The 23,159-nt window shown below is 39.4% G+C and overlaps 1 protein-coding gene across 2 annotated transcripts in view; it reads left to right on the top strand.

The window, feature by feature from the left end:
- The first annotated feature begins 2,343 nt into the window (after window positions 1-2,343).
- BBOX1 (gamma-butyrobetaine hydroxylase 1) overlaps window positions 2,344-23,159 on the top strand; it is a 39,152-nt gene continuing 18,336 nt past the window's right edge. The window contains exons 1-4 of one of the 2 annotated variants that reach the window (XM_087718911.1): window positions 2,344-2,701; window positions 3,876-3,982; window positions 9,722-10,182; window positions 11,014-11,128. In XM_087718911.1, coding sequence (XP_087575037.1) covers window positions 9,790-10,182; window positions 11,014-11,128 — 508 coding nt within the window. In that variant the 5' untranslated portion in view covers window positions 2,344-2,701; window positions 3,876-3,982; window positions 9,722-9,789. Of the gene's footprint in view, window positions 2,702-3,875; window positions 3,983-9,721; window positions 10,183-11,010; window positions 11,129-23,159 lie in introns of both variants that reach the window. The other variant, XM_087718905.1, reaches the window with a different exon arrangement.

The following is a 23,159-nucleotide window of genomic DNA, read 5'->3' as shown; positions in this document are numbered from 1 at the left end:
CTGCATAACAAAACACATCCTTATTTTAACATGTCTAGTTACATCATACTGCACTCTTCTAGAGATTCAAGATCAGAATCTGTAATATGTATCCATACTTGTACATTCTCTTTCTTGGAGTGATTCTGCAATTATTTTAACTTCTTTTATTCTTTCCACTTCTTCAATGGCCATTCCTCTCATAATCCATTTTTTCTATTATAAAATAATGCTTTTATAAACTTTTATTGCATTAATATCCTTCACTAATTCTTTCCATTTTTCACCATAAACCATCAACACAATCAGGCATTTAGAACTGTACAGGTAGTCCAGAGTTTAAGAACAAGTTCCATTCTCCAATCTATCTTTAAGCCAAATTTGTATGTAAGCCAGAACAATATTATTGTATAATACTGAATAAGTAGTGTTGTGTGATGAATTTTAATCATTGTGTATTTAACTTGAATCATTGTGTATTTAACTTGAATTTTGCTACAATAGCCTCTATTCTTACTTATGAGTTGTGCTTAAACTGGGGCATTATTAACATGGGGACTTCTTGTGTTCATTTTGCTATCTTGTATGAACAATAGACATACTTAAGCCACATATTTGAAACAAACAGATCTTTTTCTAGTTAGATACTGTATTCAACAGTCACCCTTCTAATTCATTCTTGGGCTTCTAAAAGGCCCAATCACTTTTTTTCTTTATTTACCTCATTCTCACCATTTTCCCTTTCATGCCACTTAACAGAATTCTTCTTCCTCTACCACAATCCTTCAGAATATTATACAATTCCAGTCAAAAATAGTCTGCTTGTTCCATTTTTACAATTCTTTGGAACAAATGTAGAACTAATAATAATTTAAGTATTGCTATTGTCATTTGCACCCACAATAAACTAGATAACACAAATCACATTTTCTGAACTGTGAAGCAATTGGTGCCAAAGGCTAAAGAAAAAAATCTGCTGATATTGCCTTTCTTTCTCTTTCTTTTCAGCAGAAATATTACAAACAGAACTATACTTGGAAATGAAATGGAGTCATGACATCAGCTTTTTGAATCCAGTCTCAAGATTTTACCTAGAGAGATCATTGCCTGCTTTAATGATATCAAAATAAAGCACACTTTAAGTATAGAATTCAGTAATCTTTGAACATCTGATCTTCAAAAATGGGCAATCTGGACATTTGAATTAACTTTCATAGCACTCAAGGAAACTAATATGGTTCACCAAGAATAGATTGTTGAAATCATAAACTATGGACTGATTAGAAAATCACAACCAATGCCGACTGGCGACTACCCGGAGGAGAGCCTTCTCTGTGGCTGCTCCAACCCTCTGGAACGAGCTCCCCGTGGAGATTCGAACCCTCACCACCCTCCAGGCCTTCTGCAAAGCCCTTAAAAGCTGGCTGTTCCAACAGGCCTGGGGCTAAAGAGTTTTTGCCCCCCTTCTCGAATGGTATGGTTGTTGTGTGTTTTTTAAATTTTGTATTGTTATGTCTTGTCTTTTTTTTATTCCCTTGTCTGTACCCCCTTCCCTGATTGAATTGTGAGCCGCCCTGAGTCCCCTTCAGGGAAAAGGACAGCATACAAATGTAATAAATAAATAAATAAATAAATAAATCAACTGATAATTACAGTTCAGATTTTAGAATGTATATCCGTGGTGACCAGGAACTGACAACAACTTGATGTCACATAATCAATCGTTTTCAAACTTGGAAAAACTTGACAGTTTTGTTCAGCCTGGTGCTTTCCAAGAGTTATAATCTTCACATTGCTTCCAGTAGTATCTGAGGATGATGAAAATTAAGAGAATTAAAATTCATTCCATTTTTCAAGACACTAGTCTGGGGAAGACCTGATTCAGAACACACCAACTGATAGATAGATTAAATGTATGGTAAAAAATTTCAACTATTTTTTTTTTTAAAGTAAAAAGCAGCCCATTGGAAACGACAGAGCTGTGGTTGAGAAAGAGCTGATTCTTATCTTTCCTGCTACCCCTTGGAAGTAGGGGAACTTCTAATCAAGAGCAGGAGATCCTCCCCCACATACTTTTTTGCTGCAGGCTGTCATTTCTGACTACTTCTTAAAAAGCAAAGAGGCATGCCAGAGAAAACAGCCGCTGCTCTTCATCTCCTCTCTTGCTCACCCCCCATCCCACTCCCAATACTATAAAGCAGAACCGGCTTCAAATGCTGCATTGAGAACCTGTGCAGCACAGGCAGCCTTCGTGGATAAGTGATAAGGAAGCCGGAGAGAACTAGCACTCCCCGTTCCCTTCATCCCTTCCCCCGTTTTCTCCCCCCCCCCCCCCCAAGGCAAAGTTGAGCGTGCGCGCAGTTCTCCCTTCCTTTAGTGACCTTCGCAGTTGCTAATTATTGTTTTTACGGGCGACCTTAGTCCTACTTTCCAATCCTTCTTGGCTGAGTCCGCTGGCACCGCTTTCTGTCTGCCCTGTCAAACCAGGAATTGGCCAGGGCTCTTTGTCCCGTTTCTAATGTCTCGAAAGTAAAGAATCTGCACCGCGCAGCTCTTACAACTTGTAGAAACGTTGGTGGTCTCCCCACTAGAGCTGCGGTTTTTCCACCGGGCAATCGGGACCGAGAGTAACCACCTTTTCCGGCGTAGCCAGGAGAAGTATTGCCCACTGTATGATCCTGGAAATAGATGAGTGTAAAGAAGCCTATGACTCCCCTGAAAGGTAGGATTTCACAAGTGCCGGTCTAGTTTATTAGATTAGTCTAAGTATGTCATATGTGAGACATAGTAGGCTAACTATCTCTGCATCCAAAGCAAATGTTTATGTAAAACAAATGTATACAACGATTGTGTGGATGCAATTGATTTTACTTCAATTAATAAACAACCACATGGAAAAATGGGGCGATCCCCCATGTGAATATGCAGCCATGCAATGAATGCAGGAAATGCCTACTGTATTTGAAAACCCATTTTGCAGTTAAGTTCAGGATTATGAGGTTCCTAATTGGTGGCAGTTGATTCATTTTTGCTCCTGTTGGCCTTCCCAGTAGAGTAATAGTGGGGAAAAGCACATGCCTGAAAGGTTGAATTCTGTGCCAAAAAAAAGTCAACACTTAAAAATGATAATATATATTTTAAAAAATGATTCAGCATTGTACATTAAATGGAACTTTGGTATAATCAGGCAGAATTGGAAATAAGTTTCATATGACACAATCTAAAAAAAGTATATCACCATAGAGTATTTCCGTTATTGTAAAATGCATGTATCTCAGAGTTCATATGATATGTAACATTTTAATATAAATGGATCACAAACTTGGAGATGAGACACAATCTTTTTAAAGTATGTGAATTCTGATAAATTACCTTTGTTGCAGATTACTAAAACCATAAAATTTATTTAACACTCTGTAAGAAATTAATGTGATGATAGACCACTGAACACACTGAACCTTTAAAAGAATTTATAGACCATAAATACTTGGAAATTGATAGTATAGATTTATGGATGGATGGATGGATGGATGGATGGATGGATGGATGGATGGATGGATGGATGGAATGATATAGGTCACATTTTGTCACCTTTGCGGAGTGTTGTTTATTTATTTATTTATTTACTTACTTACTTACTTACTTACTTACTTACTTACTTATTTTTCTCCTACCCTTACTTCTTTTCTAAATAACTCAAAGTATCGAACCTACTAATACTCCTTTCTCTTCCTTTTCTCTCCACAACAACCCTATGAAATGGGTTGGGCTGAGAGCATGACTGGCCCAAAGGCGGGGATAGTCTCATGATTTCTAGTCTGTCTTAATCACTAGACCAATCTGGAGTTTTGAGTCTGTGAATCTTAAGAAAGTGGATAGCTTTCTCTGTATTTCAGTTCTGCACCTGTGGATTGGACAGTCTGCCACACTTGGCTTGTGAAAACTGCTAGGGAGAGGACTGGAAGCTGGATCCAGACTGTAGTCAATACTCCTTTGAGAGAAGGTAAGTTCTCAGCAACCCTGAAAACAGGTATGACTCATCCCTTAGTAGGTCAGTGATCTGAGTAAATTACAGGCTATATAATATAAAATTGTGGATTAAGTTTGTGTGCAAATGGTATTGTTGGTTTGTATTAAGGATCACTACCCAGAGACCAGTAAAATGTGGGCAATCCAAATAACTGAATAATTCAATTATTTTATTTTTGATTGCTACTATACATATACATGTTTTATGTTCAGTTAATGGCCCTAAACACTGTTTATTCCTTTTGAATAAGATATTTAGCCTGTCATTAATCTTTATTTAAGAAGAAACCCAATTAATATTTAATTTTATTCAGAAAAATCATAATATACTAGACTAGTAGTATAAAAAGGTTTGATTATAGATAAAGAAATCTTGCTGGGTTTTAGCTTAGTTCAGCCAGCAGATTTTTGAGTATTTGATTCTATGTTTAAGTTATGTACTTGCTTTGGAAGAAAGAATCCATATTTCAAGCCGATATCCCAAATCCTCAGCAGTTGCAACTGGTATCCATCCATTGGTGCTTGAGTGACTGAGAACACAACATTAATGAAAGCTGGAGCCAAGGAAATTGTCTTCCACCATTCCAGTCATCCAGTTTCGTATCCTGCTTTTTAAGGAATTTGATCACCAAACTTCAAAACCATATCTCAAAACTTTGACACTTCTACATGCCTAAAATAGTTGGGCGAAGGGGCAGAGGAACCAGGTGTGCGAGAATGAAGGAGACAGATCAGGAAAAAAACAACATGGAATATTTACTCATTTACTTACTAGCTACTGTGTTTCCCCGAAAATAAAAGAGTCTTATTTTCTTTTGACCCCCGAAATAAGCACTTGGCCTTATTTTTGGGGAGGTCTTATTATTTTTGAGGTGCAGGAGGCGGCAAACGTGGTCACCTTATGGCTGCTGCTGTGTTACAATATTTTCAGGGGAGGGCTTATTTTAGCGAATGCGCTCAAAAGTCCGATTGGACATTATCCAGGAGGTTTTATTTTCAGGGAAACAAGGTATATACTACAGAGTTATCCATATACCAGCTGGCTGCTACAAAGAGAAATTACTTCTTAACTTTCAAGTTTCTGTTTATTTACCTTTCTTCTCTGCAGTACTCTTATGTGACACTACAGGATGTAGGCTTGTGTACATGGTGATTTGATTTCCACTCTTCAAATACATGTTTCTGTAGTGTATCATTGGCACAATTAAGCATAACTTCTATATTAGTTTCTGTTGTTCAGATTAGGGAAACATTTAAAGGGATCCATGAACTCCTTACGCTGAAATAAATAGGAGATAGTAGCAACAGGCTATTTCATTGAAAAGAAATGAAGAATAGTAGGTAATTCTGTTGAATGGAGTGAGGGATTGGTATAAAAGCGGTATGATTTAGGGAGAATGAAATCAGTATTTTAATTTGTTTGAAACTAACATGATGGATAACCAAAATCTTGAAGAGAGAATGCAAAGTGTCTAAAATTAAGCAGATCAATAATATTGAGGTAGGGTTTAGTGGAGAGAGAACTTCAAAGGCCATAAGTACATATAAGACCATAAGTTGTTGGTAAAAAAGTTGTTAATGATTTAGACGTGGCATGCGTATCACAGGTGGCACACACAGCCATTTGTCAGGGCACGCGAAGAGTTTCCCTGTCAGCTGGCCAGCGCACATATGTGCACTGGCAAGCTGAGTTCAGCCTTTTTTAAAGCCATTTTTTGCCCTCTCCAGGCTCCAGAGGCTTTATAGAAGCCTGGGGAGGGCGAAAACAGCCTCCCCTCCCCCCCAGAAGCCCTCTGGAGGTTTCAGGAGCTTCCCTGACGTCTCTGGAGCACAAAAAACCCGGCCCTATGGGCAAACCAGAACTTCAGGAATGGACTTCCGGTTTGCTAGTAGTGCCAGTTTAAGCCCTCAGAAGCCTTCAGGGGCCCTCCAAAGAATGAAAAACGACCCTACGAGCAAACCAGAAATGACTTCTGGTTTGCTTGTAGGGCCGTTTTTAGTCTTCCGGAGCCTTCAGGGAAGCCTTCTGAGGGCTCCTGAACACTCTGGAGGGCTAAAATTGGCCCTACGAGCAACTCGGAAGTGACTTCCGGTTTGCTCGTAGGGTCATTTTTTGCCCTACGGAGGCTTCAGGGAAACTCCTGAAGCCTCAGGAGGGCCTCCGGTGGGCGGGGGAAGCTGTTTTTGCCCTCCCCAAGATCCTATAAAGCCTCTGGAGTCTGGGGAGGGTGAAAAAGCATGCAAAAAAATGGGGGAGTGCCTGTCATGCACGCATGCACACTGGGTGGTCGCGCATTGCATTATGGGTGTGACACGCTCGCACATAACCCCCCTGCGTTCCCCCCGTTTATGGCACGTGAGGCAAAAAACGTTCGCCATCGCTGATTTAGACAGTGATCCTGATCTATGTTATGTACATCTGCCTTATATGCAAAGATCAATTTCATTGATATATTTTGCAAGAAAGTTTTTTCAAAGCTATATATTCTTCCCATACCCTTCCCATATCCCAATATGCACCTATTAGATGCATTATTTAAAATACTTTATCCATTTCTTTAAGGTCAGAAAGAAAACATATAAAAGCACCAGGACTGAATTTGATTCAAAGTACATTTTACTTTTACCTTATTCCAGCGATATAACAGACTTTAAATACCAGTTACATGAAATCAACAGATTGGCCCAATTATGTAATTATGAAGTCAATAAGCAATAGCACTTAGATTTATATACTGGGTCACAGTGTGTATGTAGCTGTCATAATTTTTACTACCTTAAAAAAAGCTGCTGCATAATCCAGGTAAGTAAAATAAAAGTAGATTTTCTGAGTTTCTATAATTTTTTTTCCTAAAGAAAATAGACCAGTATTGTAAATCTGTGTTCCCCTCTGCTAATAATTGATCAGGTCACCACAGGACAAATTTGCAGGCTATCTGGAAAGCTCATGGCCTGACCATTGTTGAAGTTTGCATCATTGGCACTCTATTATCACAAAAGGTGATGGGCAAAAGATGTGAAAGAGCTTCCCCTGCCTTGTTTTAAGCGAACTCAGAAGGATGGAAGACTGAGTCAACCTTGAGCCAGTGAGAATCAAACTGCTGGCAGTCGGCAGAATTAGCCTGCAATACTGCACTCTAACCACTCACTCACCAAAGCTCTTAGAACACATTGCTTTCCTTGTGGGATCCCATAAGTGGACTAAAGAGTATTTAACTATAATTATCATTTATTATCACTGTTTCATGTGCTGTGTTGCTCTGTTGGGTCTCTCCCTGTTACAAATAGCAATTAATAGGAGTTTACTTCTACCCCCATGTTCTCTGACACTCAGCAGATCTTCTCAGCGATAATGAAAATATTCAATATGAACAATAAGGAAAGAACATATGTAGTAGATTATCTGGTTCATTTAATTACACAATGCCATTTCTTTAAGCACGTTTTGACTGTCAGGCCATTGTGAAGATGTGAGTCCATTGTATGCATGTTTTTAGTTGCCTGGGTGTGGTAAAAAAAGGGGGTGCATCTATAAATGTAGAAAGATTTAAAAATTGTCTTCTTGCATTCACACACAGAAAAATCAACAGTGATTAAATAATTTCCAGATCTTTGATCTCATTTCTATAATGTATATTATTACTAAAATATATACAGTGAGGCAAAAAAGTATTTAGTCAGCCACCAATTGTGCAAGTTCTCCCACTTAAAAAGATGAGAGAGGCCTGTAATTGACATTACCTGGTGGCGTAGTGTGTTACTGATGGTAGCCTTTGTTACATTGGTCCCAGCTCTCTGCAGGTCATTCACTAGGTCCCCCCGTGTGGTTCTGGGATTTTTGCTCACCGTTCTTGTGATCATTTTGACCCCACGGGATGAGATCTTGCATGGAGCCTCAGATCGAGGGAGATTATCAGTGGTCTTGTATGTCTTCCATTTTCTAATTATTGCTCCCACAGTTGATTTCTTCACACCAAGCTGCTTGCCTATTGCAGATTCAGTCTTCCCAGCCTGGTGCAGGTCTACAATTTTGTTTCTGGTGTCCTTCGACAGCTCTTTGGTCTTCACCATAGTGGAATTTGGAGTGTGACTGTTTGAGGTTGTGGAGATGTGTCTTTTATACTGCTAACAAGTTCAAACAGGTGCCATTAATACAGGTAATGAGTGGAGGACAGAGGAGCCTCTTAAAGAAGAAGTTACAGGTCTGTGATAGCCAGAAATCTTGCTTGTTTGTAGGTGACCAAATACTTATTTTCCACCATAATTTGCAAAAAAAAAATATCGTTCCAAATCAGACAATGTGATTGTCTGGATTTGTTTTCTCATTTTGTCTCTCATAGTTGAGGTCTACCTATGATGTCAATTACAGGCCTCTCTCATCTTTTTAAGTGGGAGAACTTGCACAATTGGTGGCTGACTAAATATTTTTTTGCCCCACTGTATTGTGATATTTTTATACATATCTTCATGTTCTGCCACAATGATTTATTGAGTTTTCCATCCCACATGCATATGGATAATTTTCATAAATTAATATTGTTTTTCTTCAAAATAGAACTCACTGTGTATAAGTTCAGAGACTTTCACTCAATTGTGGTTTTGTGGAGGAGGGAATCCCAAGCATAAGGTATTAATTATGGAAACCCATCACATTTGGAAAAAAACAGGTCAAGGAAGCTATTCAGTGGTCTCTGGTGCTATTAATTTCACATTCTCAGAAAAGCTTTGCTTACTGAGATGCCAATGCAGCATTCATAGCTACAGGAGAGTATGGAGGAGGAAGAGAGAAGATTCAGTTCACCAGGAAAACCATTTTATGCATTTGTTAACTTATAACAGTGATGGCTAACCTTTTTCTAAAGGTGTGCCAAAACTGTATGTGCGGGCACTATCACGCATGTGCACGCCCCCCCAACTGCACATGCGCAAGCAACCACCACCACCACTCATGAATGAGCGACACACACACACACACACACGGGAAATTATCGCTCTCCCCAGGCTCCGGAGGCTTTCCTGAAGCCTTGGGGTGGGGGTTGAAAATGGCTTCCCCCAGCCCTCTAGAAGGCTGAAAATCAGCTGGCCAGCACACGCATGCGCACAGGAGCTGAGGGCTGCCATGCCGGCAAATATGGCTCCGCGTGCCACTTGTGGCACACGTGCCATAGATTTGCCGTCACAAATATATAACAAGTGACAAGGAAGATAATCAATATACAGCTTAACCAGATGTATTTAATTTTATTACAGGTGCTTGATGCCTAGCTTCCAGTGTTTTTATCGTTTGAATTTATATTCCGTTGTTTTATCCATAGGTCATTCAATCCCTCTCTTTCATGAAATCAATGAAAATACCTAAAATTGTTATTGAGGTACAAATACATTTGTACTTGGTATTCAAAAATAATTCCTTATTTTAATAATATGCAATTAACTTTCAGAAATACAGTCAGTGAGACTTTATTAGATGGGGGTGGGTAATAGGGGGCAGGGATTCACTGAAAACAGAAAGAGACATTCCTTCAAATACAATCTTTCTTTCTTTCTTTCTTTCTTTCTTTCTTTCTTTCTTTCTTTCTTCTTCTTCCTTCTTCTTCTTCTTCTTCTTCTTCTTCTTCTTCCTCCTCCTCCTCCTCCTCCTCCTCCTCCTCCTCCTCCTCCTCCTCCTCCTCCTCCTCCTCCTCCTCCCATTAAAACCATATTTTTCTTTCAGAACTGATGGAAGACAACTTTCATAGGAGAAGGCATTGATGAAGGGAATACCAAGCGAGTGAAAGTAAAATGTGGATGTTACTTGCTAAAAACTTGCTAAGGACAAAACTTTATGAAGAGTGCTCTCGAATTTTGCTGCGAACACCAAAGGGCAAGCTGAGGTCTCAAAAATATTTTTCATTGAGCAGTAAACCTTGGCTACATTCAGCAAAGATAGCTCATGCAGTTCAGACCTTCAATATCGGCACAACTATCCAGAAAGTGGAAACTCTAGAGAAAAAACAGTTTATCTGTGTTCATTGGGAAGATGGCAGTGAGAGCCTTTATCCTTCAGTGTGGCTACGAGATAATTGCCAGTGCCCAGACTGCTTCCTACACTCTGCTAAAGCGCGAAAACTCCTCCTGGAAAATCTAGATATCGATATCGAGGTGAAAGATGTCATTTTGACAGAACAGAAAAAGGTAAAAGAGTTTATGGGTATGTGCAGTTGTAATAAAAATGAATACAACAAAATAAAACCATGTAATAAATCGATTAAACAAAATCATGTGACTCAAGCTGTTTTGGCCCGTGACCCGACAAAAGGGCGAGTGACAAAACCGCGCCCGACTAAACCGCATCGCTAAAACCGCGACGTCATCAACGTGCCGACAACAGCGCGGAGACAGAAGGGCGCTTTACAACAGCGCGGCGACAGAAAGCCGATTTAACTTAAGGTTAGAGTTAGGGTTAGGGTTACGTTTAGGGTTAGCGTTACGTTTAGGTTTAGGTTTAGTTTTACAGCGCGCTTCTGTTGCCATGCTGTTGTCGGCGTGATTCAGCGCTCATTCGTCAGAGTGCTTTAGAACATGCGGTTTTGTCAACGCGGTTTAGTTGGGCGTGGTTTTATCGTTCGCCCTTTTGTCGGTGAACCGTTTTGGCCAAAGAGACAACACTTCCCCTGATTTAGATATTAGATTTCTATTGATGCACCCTAAAATCTACCTTTCTGCGATCACATAATTCTGCTGGCCAGTATTTTTTGCAGTCTACTACTGTTCCAAAATCTTTTTAACAAAGTGTTTTTACCAAGCCAGTTATCTCTCATCTTGTAACCTTGCTGTGGTATCTATTAAATTTTGTTCTTTGCAAAGGTACAAGATGTTCACTTGCATGGAATTCACTTGACTTTGCATTCTTTGCAAGGCCGAAAGAACTCTATGAAACAATTTTGAATAAAGTGCCATTCACACTGTGCTACAAACAGTACAAATGAATGCCTTTCAATGTTTGTTTCTATTTCATGGAAGAAGGTAAATATTGTATGGCCAGATGACCACACCAGTGAATTTGAGGCTGAATGGTTGAAGAGAAGATGCTTTTCTGACCAAGCTAGAGCAAAAGCACGAGAAGAATTGTTTTTATCAGGTAAGAATTTATGTTGTTGTGATAAAGTATTAAGGCAAGAGTCTCAGACATGGCCACATGCTGATCTCCAAGTCATTTTCTACATCAGTACTTTGTAGGCACTAAGGTTTCTATCTAGGAAGGCCGTGATGCCAGACACTACATAGATGCACAGTCTAGCTCCGTGATGGCGAACTTATGGCACGCGTGCCACAGGTGGCAGACAGAGCCCTCTTTGTGGGCATGTGAGTCGTCTCCCCAGTTCAGTCACACCGTGCATGCACACACGCCTCCCGACGACCAGCTGGATTTCGGGTCTCTGCCGCGCATGTGCCGGGGGCCTGGGGGGGAGTACAAGGGCGTCACACATGCATGCATGGGGAGGGCAGGGCATGCGGAGGGTCGCATGTTGCATTATGGGTGCTTGCCCTTTCGGCACGTGACGACAAAAAGGTAAGCCATCACTGGTCTAGGTCATGATGTGTGTTCTTACAATTCTCCTTAACACAACCCTGCTTAACTCAGCAGGGTTGTGTCCACTGGACTCTGCAGTTGGCACCTCAAAGTCTGTCAGGCCTGGCAGTGCTGCCTATGAGAATCCTTTACCATGGCAGGCCCTGCTTCTGAGGCAGCTGTAAGGAGACGGTGTGAAATATGGCTTAGTTAGGGAAGATGGGTCAGGAATGAAGAAGGAGGAAACAGCTGAGAAGGAATGGATCTCACTGCCACACTGTAGGGCTTTCTCTGCCAGATGAGGATCAGAAAGACATCAAGTAAGCAAGACTTTGCTATTATGGAAAGGAAAGAAGGATTTTGCTGTGCCAGGAAAGAAAAGAAAATGAGAAGCAGGCAAAAAGAACAAAATATCCTTCCACTCAGGAAGGAAAGAGAATGAAAACAGTATTTTGGCAGGTCTTAGTGGAATAGAATTCCTAGATTATATCCTCCGAGATAGAATCTTAAAGCTATAAATATATTACTTATAAAACTGAGTAATAACAACCAATTTTGATTTTATGGTCAATGAAAAATATTGCTAAGTGGTCAAATACTCTGCAATATAATGTTTCTCAAATAGTTCAGATTTGCAGGTTTTTTTATTAAATGTATTTATATTAAATAGCATATCGTGATTCTACTCATTATATTCATTTTTGACACACTACAAACTTTTGCATCAGTATATGAAAAGGCTTTAGAGCTGCAGCCATTGGGCTAATGATAATAATGGCCCTCATGATTATTTGAATTTGAGAGCTCTGTATTATAATGCAGAACTACGGGTATGCCAGTATTGATTTTCTATATGTATTTTTTTTCTTTTTGCTAAAACTGGCACTAACGCTTGCCTTTTAAGGACCAAGTGAGTTTCTGTACTGTACAAAGCAGCTTGAAAAGATCAGGCAGAGGAAGGATCACTGATTAACTAAAACTCAGAAGGAATATGGCAGCACCTTTTCCAACTAGCTGGGCGAGATCATTCGGAGGCACGGGATAAAATACCACCAATATGCGGACGATACACAATTGTATCTGTCCGCCCCGTGCCAACTCAATGAAGCGGTGGACGTGATGAGCCAGGGACTTGAAGCTGTTAGGGACTGGATGAGCGCTAACAAACTGGTACTCAACCCGGACAAGACCGAGTGGCTGTTGTGCTTCCCTCCCAATAATTTGGCTGACATTCCAACACTCAGGCTGGGGGGTCAAATTTTATACCCCTCAGATAGGGTCCGTAACTTAGGAGTCCTCCTGGATTCACAGCTGACTTTCGACCATCAGCTGTCGGCTGTGACCAGGGGGGCATTTGCCCAGGTTCGCCTGGTCCGCCAGTTACGGCCCTACCTGAACCGGGAGGCTCTCGCAACAGTCACTCGAGCCCTTGTGATCTCTAGGCTGGAATACTGCAATGGGCTCTACATGGGGTTGCCCTTGAAGAGCATCCGGCGACTGCAGTTAGTCCAGAATGCAGCCACGCGAGTGATAGTGGGCGCACCGCGGTTCGCCCACATTACACCTATCCTCCGCGAGCTGCACTGGCTACCTGTAGGTCTCCGGGTGCGCTTCAGGGTATTGATGACCACCTTTAAAGCACTCCATGGTAGTGGATCTGGATATTTGAGAGACCGCCTTCTGCCGATCACCTCCCTCCGACCGATTAGATCGCACAGGCTCGGCCTCCTCCGAATTCCATCCGCCAGTCAATGTCGACTGGCGACTACACGGAGGAGAGCCTTTTCTGTTGCAGCTCCGACCCTGTGGAACGAGCTCCCCGTTGAGATTCGTACCCTCACCACCATCCAGACCTTCCGCACAGCCCTCAAGACCTGGCTCTCCCAGCAGGCCTGGGGATAGGTTTCCAATTTACCCGCCCGAGTGCTGACTGTTGAATGCATGTTGTGTTTATCATTTTATTTTGTTCACTATTGTTTGTCTTTGGTACTGCACCCCCTCCCTTTGTGATTGTAAGCCGCCCTGAGTCCCCTCAGGGAGAAGGGCGGCCTATAAATCTCAATAAAATGTGAAATGTGAAATGTGAATTAAAGCTTAATTAAAAGGCATAAGCTTTCATGAGCTGACATTCATTGCATCAGATGAATAAAGTAGCTATAATGATATGGGAATAGGTAGGTAGGTGGGCAGGCAAGGGAATCCAACTTAAAGGTAAAGGTAAAGATTCCCCTCACACCTATGTGCTAGTCGTTCCCGACTCTAGGGGAACTCCCAGTTTCAAAGCCAAAGAGCCAGAGCTGTCCATGTCATGTGGCCGGCATGACTAAACGCCGAAGGTGCACGGAGCGCAGTTACCTTCCCACCAAAGTGGTTCCTATTTTTCTACTTGCATTTTTACATGTTTTCGAACTGCTAGGTTGGCAGAAGCTGGGACAAATAATGGGAGCTCACTCCGTTATGCAGTGCTAGATATTCGAACTGTCAAACTGCCGACCTTTCTGATCAACAAGCTCAGCGTCTCAGCCACTGAGCTTGCAATCCATCTTACAAATGCCTATTTAATTTTTATATATTTACTTTCATCATCTATTGATGATGTGCCTATTTGATATAGTTCGGCAAAGTAGTAGCTCACTTTTCAGTGTCAGAGTTGCTGTTTCATTGACTTTCCACAGTTGTCTATACAAGATACTTTTTCATCAAAAGGGAGTGGACCTCTTGTCATCCTGGAGAATGTTGAGCACCTCACTTTTCATATTGCAGAGATTCTTTGCTCTGATTATTGAAGTTGAGGCTGTTCCATGTAGCAAAGAGGCACAATTTCACGCCACAATAATAAGTGCAACCAATTAAATGTGTACCAGAAAAATAATTCATTTTCCGTCCAGGTAACTATATTTGGCACTGTGATTTAAGGAAATTTAATCTATATATCAACATTCGCTAATGCTGCTTCTTTTATTTAATCAGCATGGTAGCTGAAAGCCATTAAAGGGTACTGAGAGAGGAAAAGGGGAAGTTTTGTGAACCTCAAAATAATATGGGTGTTTTATTAAAGTAACAATCCTTTGATTTGAGAAAGTTATAAAACTACACAAGTTTCATTTATGTATATAATTATATATCAGTCTTCTCTTTCGGGAAAGATGACAGAAAAAATTGTAGCTGCAGACTCATGAATTATTCTGATTCTCTGGCCCTTTGGGATTATCCGCTAAAATGTGGTCCTTAATTTGTTTTTGTTACCTTGCTAAGTGACCTATTGCCTAAAGTGAATGCAGGGAATGGAAACTTGTGCAATTGCTGTCAAACACTAGGTTCAGTATTGACATGACAATCTAATTTGGATGAAATCTCCCCTGTAAGATTAACTATTGAGTAGAATCCCTATTCTTTGTCACTGTGAATTGCTGCCTGGTCATTCATACAAGCATTTTCAGGGGGAGGTTGTTGGCCAATAAAATATGAAATACTACCAACATGTTTGCATATTGAATGAATGAAATATTAAGAGCTACCAACATCTGGACTGGTTTGGAAGCTGTTGGCAATCTTTTATCAGCCATTTTTGCAGCCAAAAATCTTTAAACCTGTATATAATTCTGACAACTAGACTAGACAGACCCATTCTATCACTTCTTGTGACCATTTCTGGGCAGGGTGTATTTTTGCAGAAATGAGAAAATTACACTGTTTGCAACTAGCATTTAACTGTATAGGTTTTCAGCAAAGTTCTGAAATTCAGTTTTACTATACATGTTATGATTTTTTCTCGTGTGGATGCGGATAATGAATAGAAAGCAAACCGTTTGGGGTTATTTTCAATGGGATCAGCTATTTCTCCTAATAATACATCAAATCCAGTGGTGGGATTCAATTTTTTTTGCTACCAGTTCTGTAGGTGTTGCTTTGGGGGCATGGCAGGGGAAGGTTACTGCAAAATTCCCATGCCCTCCCCACCCTACTAAGATACTTTCCAGCTCTGTTCTCCTGATCAGGGCAACAAAAGAAGATCAGCGGGGTGGGACCAGGTTATTTGCCAATTCTCCGAACTACTCAAAATTTCTGCTACCAGTTCTCCAGAACCTGTCAGAACTGGCTGAATACCACCTCTAATCAAATCATACACCTTCTCGATTGCAACCAAATCAATAAAACTACTGCCCAAATAACCACTTTCCGAACTATTTGTTCTCAGATATAATTTAAATTGCTGATTAAAAACTTTATATTACTTGAGTTCAAGGTATATTTACAGTTATAAAGCATTATCCTCCAGTTAATAAACAGGTATGTTGCTACTTGAGGATAGTTCTGCATTCTTATTTTGCTGAAAATAAGAGGGGGAGAGAAATGAAAGAATATGAAATACAAGAGCTATTTTGTTCCTTAGCTAGAGGTTTTTGCAATGCAGAAGCCCAGCTCTTCCCTTGAGAGCAGTTTAAAAAAATCATAAATGCCTTAATTGAATAGTATAAATGGTCTCTGTTAACCTGTCCATTAACATAATGTTTTTACACCAAATTCCAGGGAAGGAAATGGCTTCTTGCAGTGAATTGATTTATGGAATTTTCCTTAGATTTTTTTTTTACTAACAGAGGCTTGAATTATTCAGTTCGTCACATGATGGAGAGAGTTTCCCTCTCTTGGTCACTAGGGAGCAATGGGTCTTCCCCTTCTATTCTACCACATTTATTTTCACTGAGTAACAGAAACATGAAAAGAACACATATTTTCACTTGCTTTAATTTTTATATCATACATTATGAAATCAGGCAAGTAAGTGCTGTACACCAATTTAGATAATCCAGTTTACAAACCAATATACAGGTAGTCCTCGACTTACGACCACAATTGAGCCCAAAATTTCTGTTGTTAAGTGAGACATTTGTGAAGTGAGTTTTGCCCCATTTAATGACTTTTCTTGGCACAATTGTTAAGTGAATCACTGCTGTTAACGTGAATCTGGCTTCCCCGTTGATTTTACTCGTCAAAAGGTCGCAAAAGGTGATCACATGACCCCGGGACACAGCAAAGATCATAAATATGAACCAGTCGCCATGTGTCCGAATTTTGATCACATGATCATGGGGATGCAGCAAAGGTGAAAAACGGTTATAAGTCACATTTGTCACTGCCATTGTAACTGAACAGTCACTAAATGAACTGTTGAAAGTTGAGCGGTCTCCCTTGCCCCCTCTTCCTCCCTCTCATTTTAAGTCACAATAGCCAAAGTCACAGATTCTAAAGTCTGTTCACCCTATCGTAGATCTGTTTTTCATTAGTAATGACAAAATTAGTTTGAAAGTCATGCGAGAGTTCTATTGGACTTCCTTCTGAAATCTAAGCTACTAAAGTTGCCTCCAAATTGTTTGACAGATAAACCCATTTTTCAGGGCTGAGCTGCCTGCCTTTTTAACATTTCTTAGCAAATATGCTTTCAGCAGCAAAGTGGAAATTATATTGAGTGTGGTTAAGACATGGAAACCATGTGCATCCTGAAAGAAAAAAATAATGTATATGTGATTCCAACAAAACAAGGCAGTCTCTATGGGAAACAATAATGGAATCACAGTAATAAACCTTAAGTAATATAAATGTTCGATATGTTTTCCATCTTCTGATTTCAAGTTTATTGCTCAATGTAGATATCAAGCCAATTCTACACAGTGGCTTTATTTATATCTGCCCACTGATGTATGAGTAGGATTATCCCAGTCTCAGAAATTCAGCCTGGGAGCTTCCCCATCATGTACTTACCCATGAATTCCTCTGCTTTCTTTCCCACATTAAATAGACAAATATACAAGTGCATTAATCTTTTCTGAAGACTGATACACTTTTCTCTATATATCTAGCTAACCATCAAGAAATAAAAGTATAGAACCTTGTAAATGTTTTATGTTTGTCTTGAGTCAGAGTTAATCAGACAGTTGAATTCCTATCCGATAACATTAACAATTTTTAGATATGTACAGGTAATCCTTGCTTACTGGCTGCTTTGTGAAGTGATGTTGGTAATGAAAAAATAATTTTGAGACTAAGGTGCATATTTACAATCTCTCTCTCTCCCCCCCCTCCCTCCCTCCCTCTCTCTCTCCCTCTCTCCCTCCCTCCCCACTTCTCTCTCTATTACTTGTTTGCCACTACAATCGGTTACTACATCTTGTCCTGTGCCTTCTCCCCCTCAGAAAGCAGGGATAGTGGAAAGGGAGGAATTGCACAGAGTTAGCACCATGGGGAATACACATCAAAAGGAACATACCACTACCAATTGTTTGCTAATAAGTTTATCATTGGTTACCATAATTATTTTTCAGTGATTAATTTTAAGTGTTAACTATTAAAATATAGATCTTTCAAGGGATTTCCTATTTTCAAATGAATCCCATAGCATCTCCCTATACGGCTGGGAAAACATACCATATTTTTCGGAGTATAAGACACACCTTTTCCCCCCCCAAAAAAGGGTGAAAATTTGTGTGTGTCTTATGCACTGAATTCAGCATTTTTGGCCTACTGAAACTCCGCACCACGCATCCAGTTTTTTGCAAAAATGGACAGCAGAGGGTTTGGGAGGTTTGGGAGGCCTGAAAAGTGCTCCTGGGGGCTGGGGAGGGTGAAACATGGGTCTGTTTTTGCCCTCCCCAGCCCCCAGGAGCACTCTATAGGTCCCCTACACCCTCTGCACACCTTTTTTTTTTTTTTTGCAAAATTGGGCCCATTTTCATTAAAAACTAGGCGTTTTTTGCCCTCCCCAGCCCCCAGGAGCACTCTACAGGTCTCTCAAACTCACTGCATGCCCCCTTTTCACAAAAAATAGGGCTTGCAGAGAGTTTGGGAGCCTGCAGAGTGCTCCTAGGGGCTGGGGAGGGCAAAAACTTTTTTTAAAATGTACCTCTTCAAAATCTTGGTGCATCGTATACTCTGATGCGTCTTATAGTCCAAAAAATATGGTACCTAATATTCTGGATATTTGCTGTTACTCATTTGAAAAATACTCAATTATGTGGCCCAATGATCTAACTGTTGATAACATAGCTTTCTATGTTCCTATGAACATTTTAAATCACAGTTGTGCATTCCGTATACCAACTCAATAAATGATCAAATGATCAATAACAATTAATAGTTTCAGGTTTGGGTTGAATCTATGGAATTTATTAAGAATTGAAATTTAGCAGTTGAAGAACTTGACCCATTTAAATATGTTGCTGAAATATATTTTTTTAAGTTTAATGAATGTTTATTTGAGCTATCTTTCAGGTGTGATTCTTCTTCTCTCCTATTATAAAAGAGATACTGCGCCAATTCTAATGGTTTATTATTGAAATTTTAAATCATTTCTTTTTCTTCCTATTCTTTGCTTTAAGAAACTTTGTAAACTGAAAAATAAGTTGTGAGTTTCTGGATAAATAATCTAATTTGAACTAATTTCCATTGGTACATTGCAGTATAATAAACATCACAGTGACACATTGCAGTATAATAAATGGATTGACGCAACAAACTCTTAACTCAGAAGTCCAAAAGTTTAAACAATGAAAATATAAATTTTGTAAGCTATTAAATAATTTTATGTAAGAATCATAGTCTGCCTAGTCTGGGAAAGAGGCCATTATATTGCCCAGAGTATCATTAAATTGAGCAACTCTGTAAAGGATTAAGGAAGAGCTGAAGACCAACATCCTGCACTGTATTCTTAGTTAGCCAAAGTGTTGAAGTAGTTAGTGTCAAAGTATGATATCATCACTATCTATTGCCACATCTATAGAATCATATGTTGCTTCTAATTTGCAATCATGAGAGTCAGAAAGCATTCTGTTAGGTATGTAGTGTATCCAGAGACCATCAGTTTCTCACTTTTTTTACATTGATGCCAAAATGACAGTATTGTCAAATATCTGTAATTTATGCACAACAAGAAAATTTAGACCAAGTATAAGAAATGGAAAAACATATCTTTCATCTCTTTTTAAATCTGTGGCCGGTTGACATTTGCTACTTTATCCTTAAAAACAGAAGTGTGTCTGGTATATTTATAAATAGCTTTCAGTCCATGTCAATAAAGGATTCTCTAATAAGGATTAATACCTACAAAGATATGGAAAATATTTTTAGAAACTGAAAGAGAAACAGAGATACAGGAAATAAAAGAGTAACTGAAAAGAGAGACAGATTCATGCCTAATGTTCCTTTTCAGCAATACTGAAATGTGTGTAAATAATTTGTCATAGTAAATGGAAATGTTGGATTCCACCTTGTTGTAGTTGAGGCAATAGTTGGAAATTCTCCCTTTTCCCCACAATAGCCAATTAATTGCTATTAAAATACCTATTCGTTTTAAAGCTTATTTTGTTTGCTTTTTTTTTCAAAGTAATTTTCCTATATATGTCTGTTAGCACAGTTCAGATTAGCTTTTATACAGCCTTTAGGAGAATGTAAAAGTTATACCTTTAGATGCCAGTGACTGTATGAAAACACGTACATTGCTACTGTACATTGCATTGTCCTGTAATCCCTCAAGGAACAGAAAAGGGAATATAGCTGAATCTTTGAATGGTAATTTAATTAAGTGTTTTCATTAAAAACTTTCACATTTTTCTTTGATTTATTTAATTGGTATACCTGGAGCAAAAATACTACCTGTTAAACTTTCTGCCTCTCTATTGCATCTTTCCTCCCACCATGTTTCTTCCAGATGTTCTGTAGTATTGCTGCAGAATTCTCAGCCAGAATAAACAACAATCTTGCTAGCTGTGAATTTTGGAAATTAAAATCTCAGAGGGCAGGGAGGTGGGGAAGATAGCTGCATTTCATTACATGCACCTCATACATTGCTATTTTTTTAACCTCCTCCTTTAGCTCATTGTAATCAGGTTTTTCAGGGGACACGGTGGTTCAGTGACTAAGACGCTGAGCTTGTAAATCACAAAGGTCAGCAGTTCAGCAGTTCGAATCCCTAGCGCCATGTAATGGAATAAGCTCCTGTTTCTTGTCCCAGCTTCTGCCAAGCTAGCAGTTTGAAAGCACGTAAAAAATGCAAGTAGAAAAATCAGAATCACCTTTGGTGGGAAGGTAACAGCGTTCTGTGCGCCTTTATTATAGATAGCTGCAGTAGTTTCTTGTCTTTCATGATCCAGCAGTAGTTACTTTTTCAATAGGAAAGTACTATGACAGCCATTGCTAAAAGTAAATCTTGGGTATTTTATTGTTCCTGGGCATTTTGTCATGCTGGCCACATGACTACAGAGACATCTTTAGACAACACTGGCTCTTCAGCTTTGAAACGGAAATGAACACCACCCCTTAGAGTCAGGAATGACTATCACGTATGTGCGAAGGGAACCTTTACCTTTTACCTCATACATAGTGTTTTTTTTACCTCCTCCTTTAGCCCATTGTAATCAGGTTTTTATTTCTAATTTCAGTTGCTCTTCTTTTTCCTGAAACATTAGCATATGGTTTACTGTGGCCAAACTAAACACTTTGTTGATTGTTATGCTAGTTTATTAACCTGTTTGTCTACTTCACACATAAAATGGAGAAGGGGAGTTTCCATGCAAAGAAACTAAATCCTTCTCCTATGATTTGAGGTATTCCATTTCCTCCTCATTAGACACAGAATGGAAGAGGTTGAAGAAGCAACGAAGGGTTAAGACCCAATTATGGGTCTCTTAATTCTGAAAATCGATCGATATACAGTATCTCACTCTTCATAAGCCAAGCAAACATGGGAACCACAAATATGCTTTCCTCCACCATGTCTGTTTTGGCATCCGTCTCTCCCCCAAAGGATTCCCACAAAACATGTTCTCTTGTCAAAATCTGACTGACAGATTAGCAATAAAAGGAACTGGCAAAGAGTACCTAGCTAAATCCCTTGGCTGTCTATTATTATAGAGTGCTTTCTAAAATGGAAAAGAGAAAAATTCCAAGGAAATCACGTCACCTTTTTAAAGATCTATATGTACACATACTGCACGAGCACACAGATGTAGCATATGTTTCTTCTGGCTCTGGATCTTGACATGCTTTATGCAACTGCCGTTTTATTATAGATAGCTGCAGTAGTTTCTTGTCTTTCATGATCCAGCAGTAGTTACTTTTTCAATAGGAAAGTACTATGACAGCCATTGCTAAAAGTAAATCTTGGGTATTTTATTGTTCCTGGGAAAGCACACAACTATTCCATCAGATAAATAATCTGGTTTATCCAACAGCCCGAGGAAAGTCGTGAAAACAGTAACAGACCCACATTTTTTTAACCCTCCCTGCCCCAAAGTGATATTCCAGGAAGAGTGTTTCTAAACCTAGAAGTTCCTGAAAGGATACTTCTAATATTCATGCCTGAACCAAGACATTTCCGAAATGAGGATGATTTGATATTCCCTGTATAAAGAAGAACAAAAGGCATCTTCTTCCATTGCAATCATTAGTTGAGTTAGGGAATACTTTAGATTGTTTGGTAAAATGCTAGAGTCTTTCAGATTTTGTTCTAAAGTTTGTAATTATTTACAATTTGCAACATTATGCACACAGTTTAAAAACCTGAGAGATTTCCCAAATGTTACTTTTGAAATTTAGCCCTTTTTCTGTATTTTTAGCAATGAGATAAGCTTTTCCTTTTGGCAGATAGAATTCTCCCAGCTGTGTCATTTCATGAGAGGTTGCAAAAGGCTACAACTCCATTGTGAGAGATTCGCTTTTGGAAATCAGTTCTTTTAACTTTGTACGCCTTGATGAGAAACCTTGCAACTTTTCTAGGTATTTGGGAAATAGTCATTTTTTAAAAAGAGTCATTGATTTATTTCAAAAGCAATATATGGCCACCTATCCTGAGCAGCTAACAACCGCCAAACTAATGTAAACAAACTAAACAATACAAGCAGAAACACCCCCAAATTAAATCCCATCACACTATCCAAAGCACCATAACAACCTCACATTGGCTGCATATGTGCTGGTCTCAATTCACATGCTGGCCTACTTTCTGAGTGAAGAACCAGGTCTTCATGGCTTTCTGAGAGGCCAAAAGTATAGAGTCCCTCTAAATTTTAGTGGGGAGGCTGTTCCACCACAATTCATATGGTTTCTTTTATGTGGACTAGATTCTTCACACATTAAAATAATTTATCACTGTTGAGGTGCTGCTGTTTTGAAATCAGCTAGTTCTACACAGTTAATATATAGACCTATTTTGTTCAATAATGCCAGTTCTTTTTATGTCTGTTCATCACTAACATTCAGAACGGGACTTGTTCCATAATAATTATGCAATGTTACTCAGCTGCTTTCAGCCTGCCTTAGTAGTCTTTATTATTTATAATTGAGTGCTACTAAAGAATTACTATTCTTATTGTATTTATTTTATTAATCTTCCATTACATTTTTAAAGAAGTCCAATTCTATAATGACTATTTCCAAAAGCCTGCAAAAAACAACCATTCCAAATGGAAAAATACACAGGACCCGCCAAACACTGTAATCCAAGGCTTGGAGGGGACACAGATTTTTAAGGCTGTTTTAAACACTGTCAATCCTGGTCTGGCTGAGGTAGAAGGCCTGGCGGTGGATGTCCTCTGAGTTTATCTCCACT

Source organism: Thamnophis sirtalis, unplaced genomic scaffold, assembly GCF_051295495.1.
Source record: "Thamnophis sirtalis isolate CommonGarterSnake01/CBP01778 unplaced genomic scaffold, rThaSir2_p1.2 scaffold_1, whole genome shotgun sequence".
In the NCBI taxonomy this organism is placed as follows: Eukaryota; Metazoa; Chordata; class Lepidosauria; order Squamata; family Natricidae; genus Thamnophis; species Thamnophis sirtalis.
The sequence above is the reverse complement of the archived record's forward strand: the minus strand, read 5'-3'. Positions and strand labels throughout refer to the sequence as shown.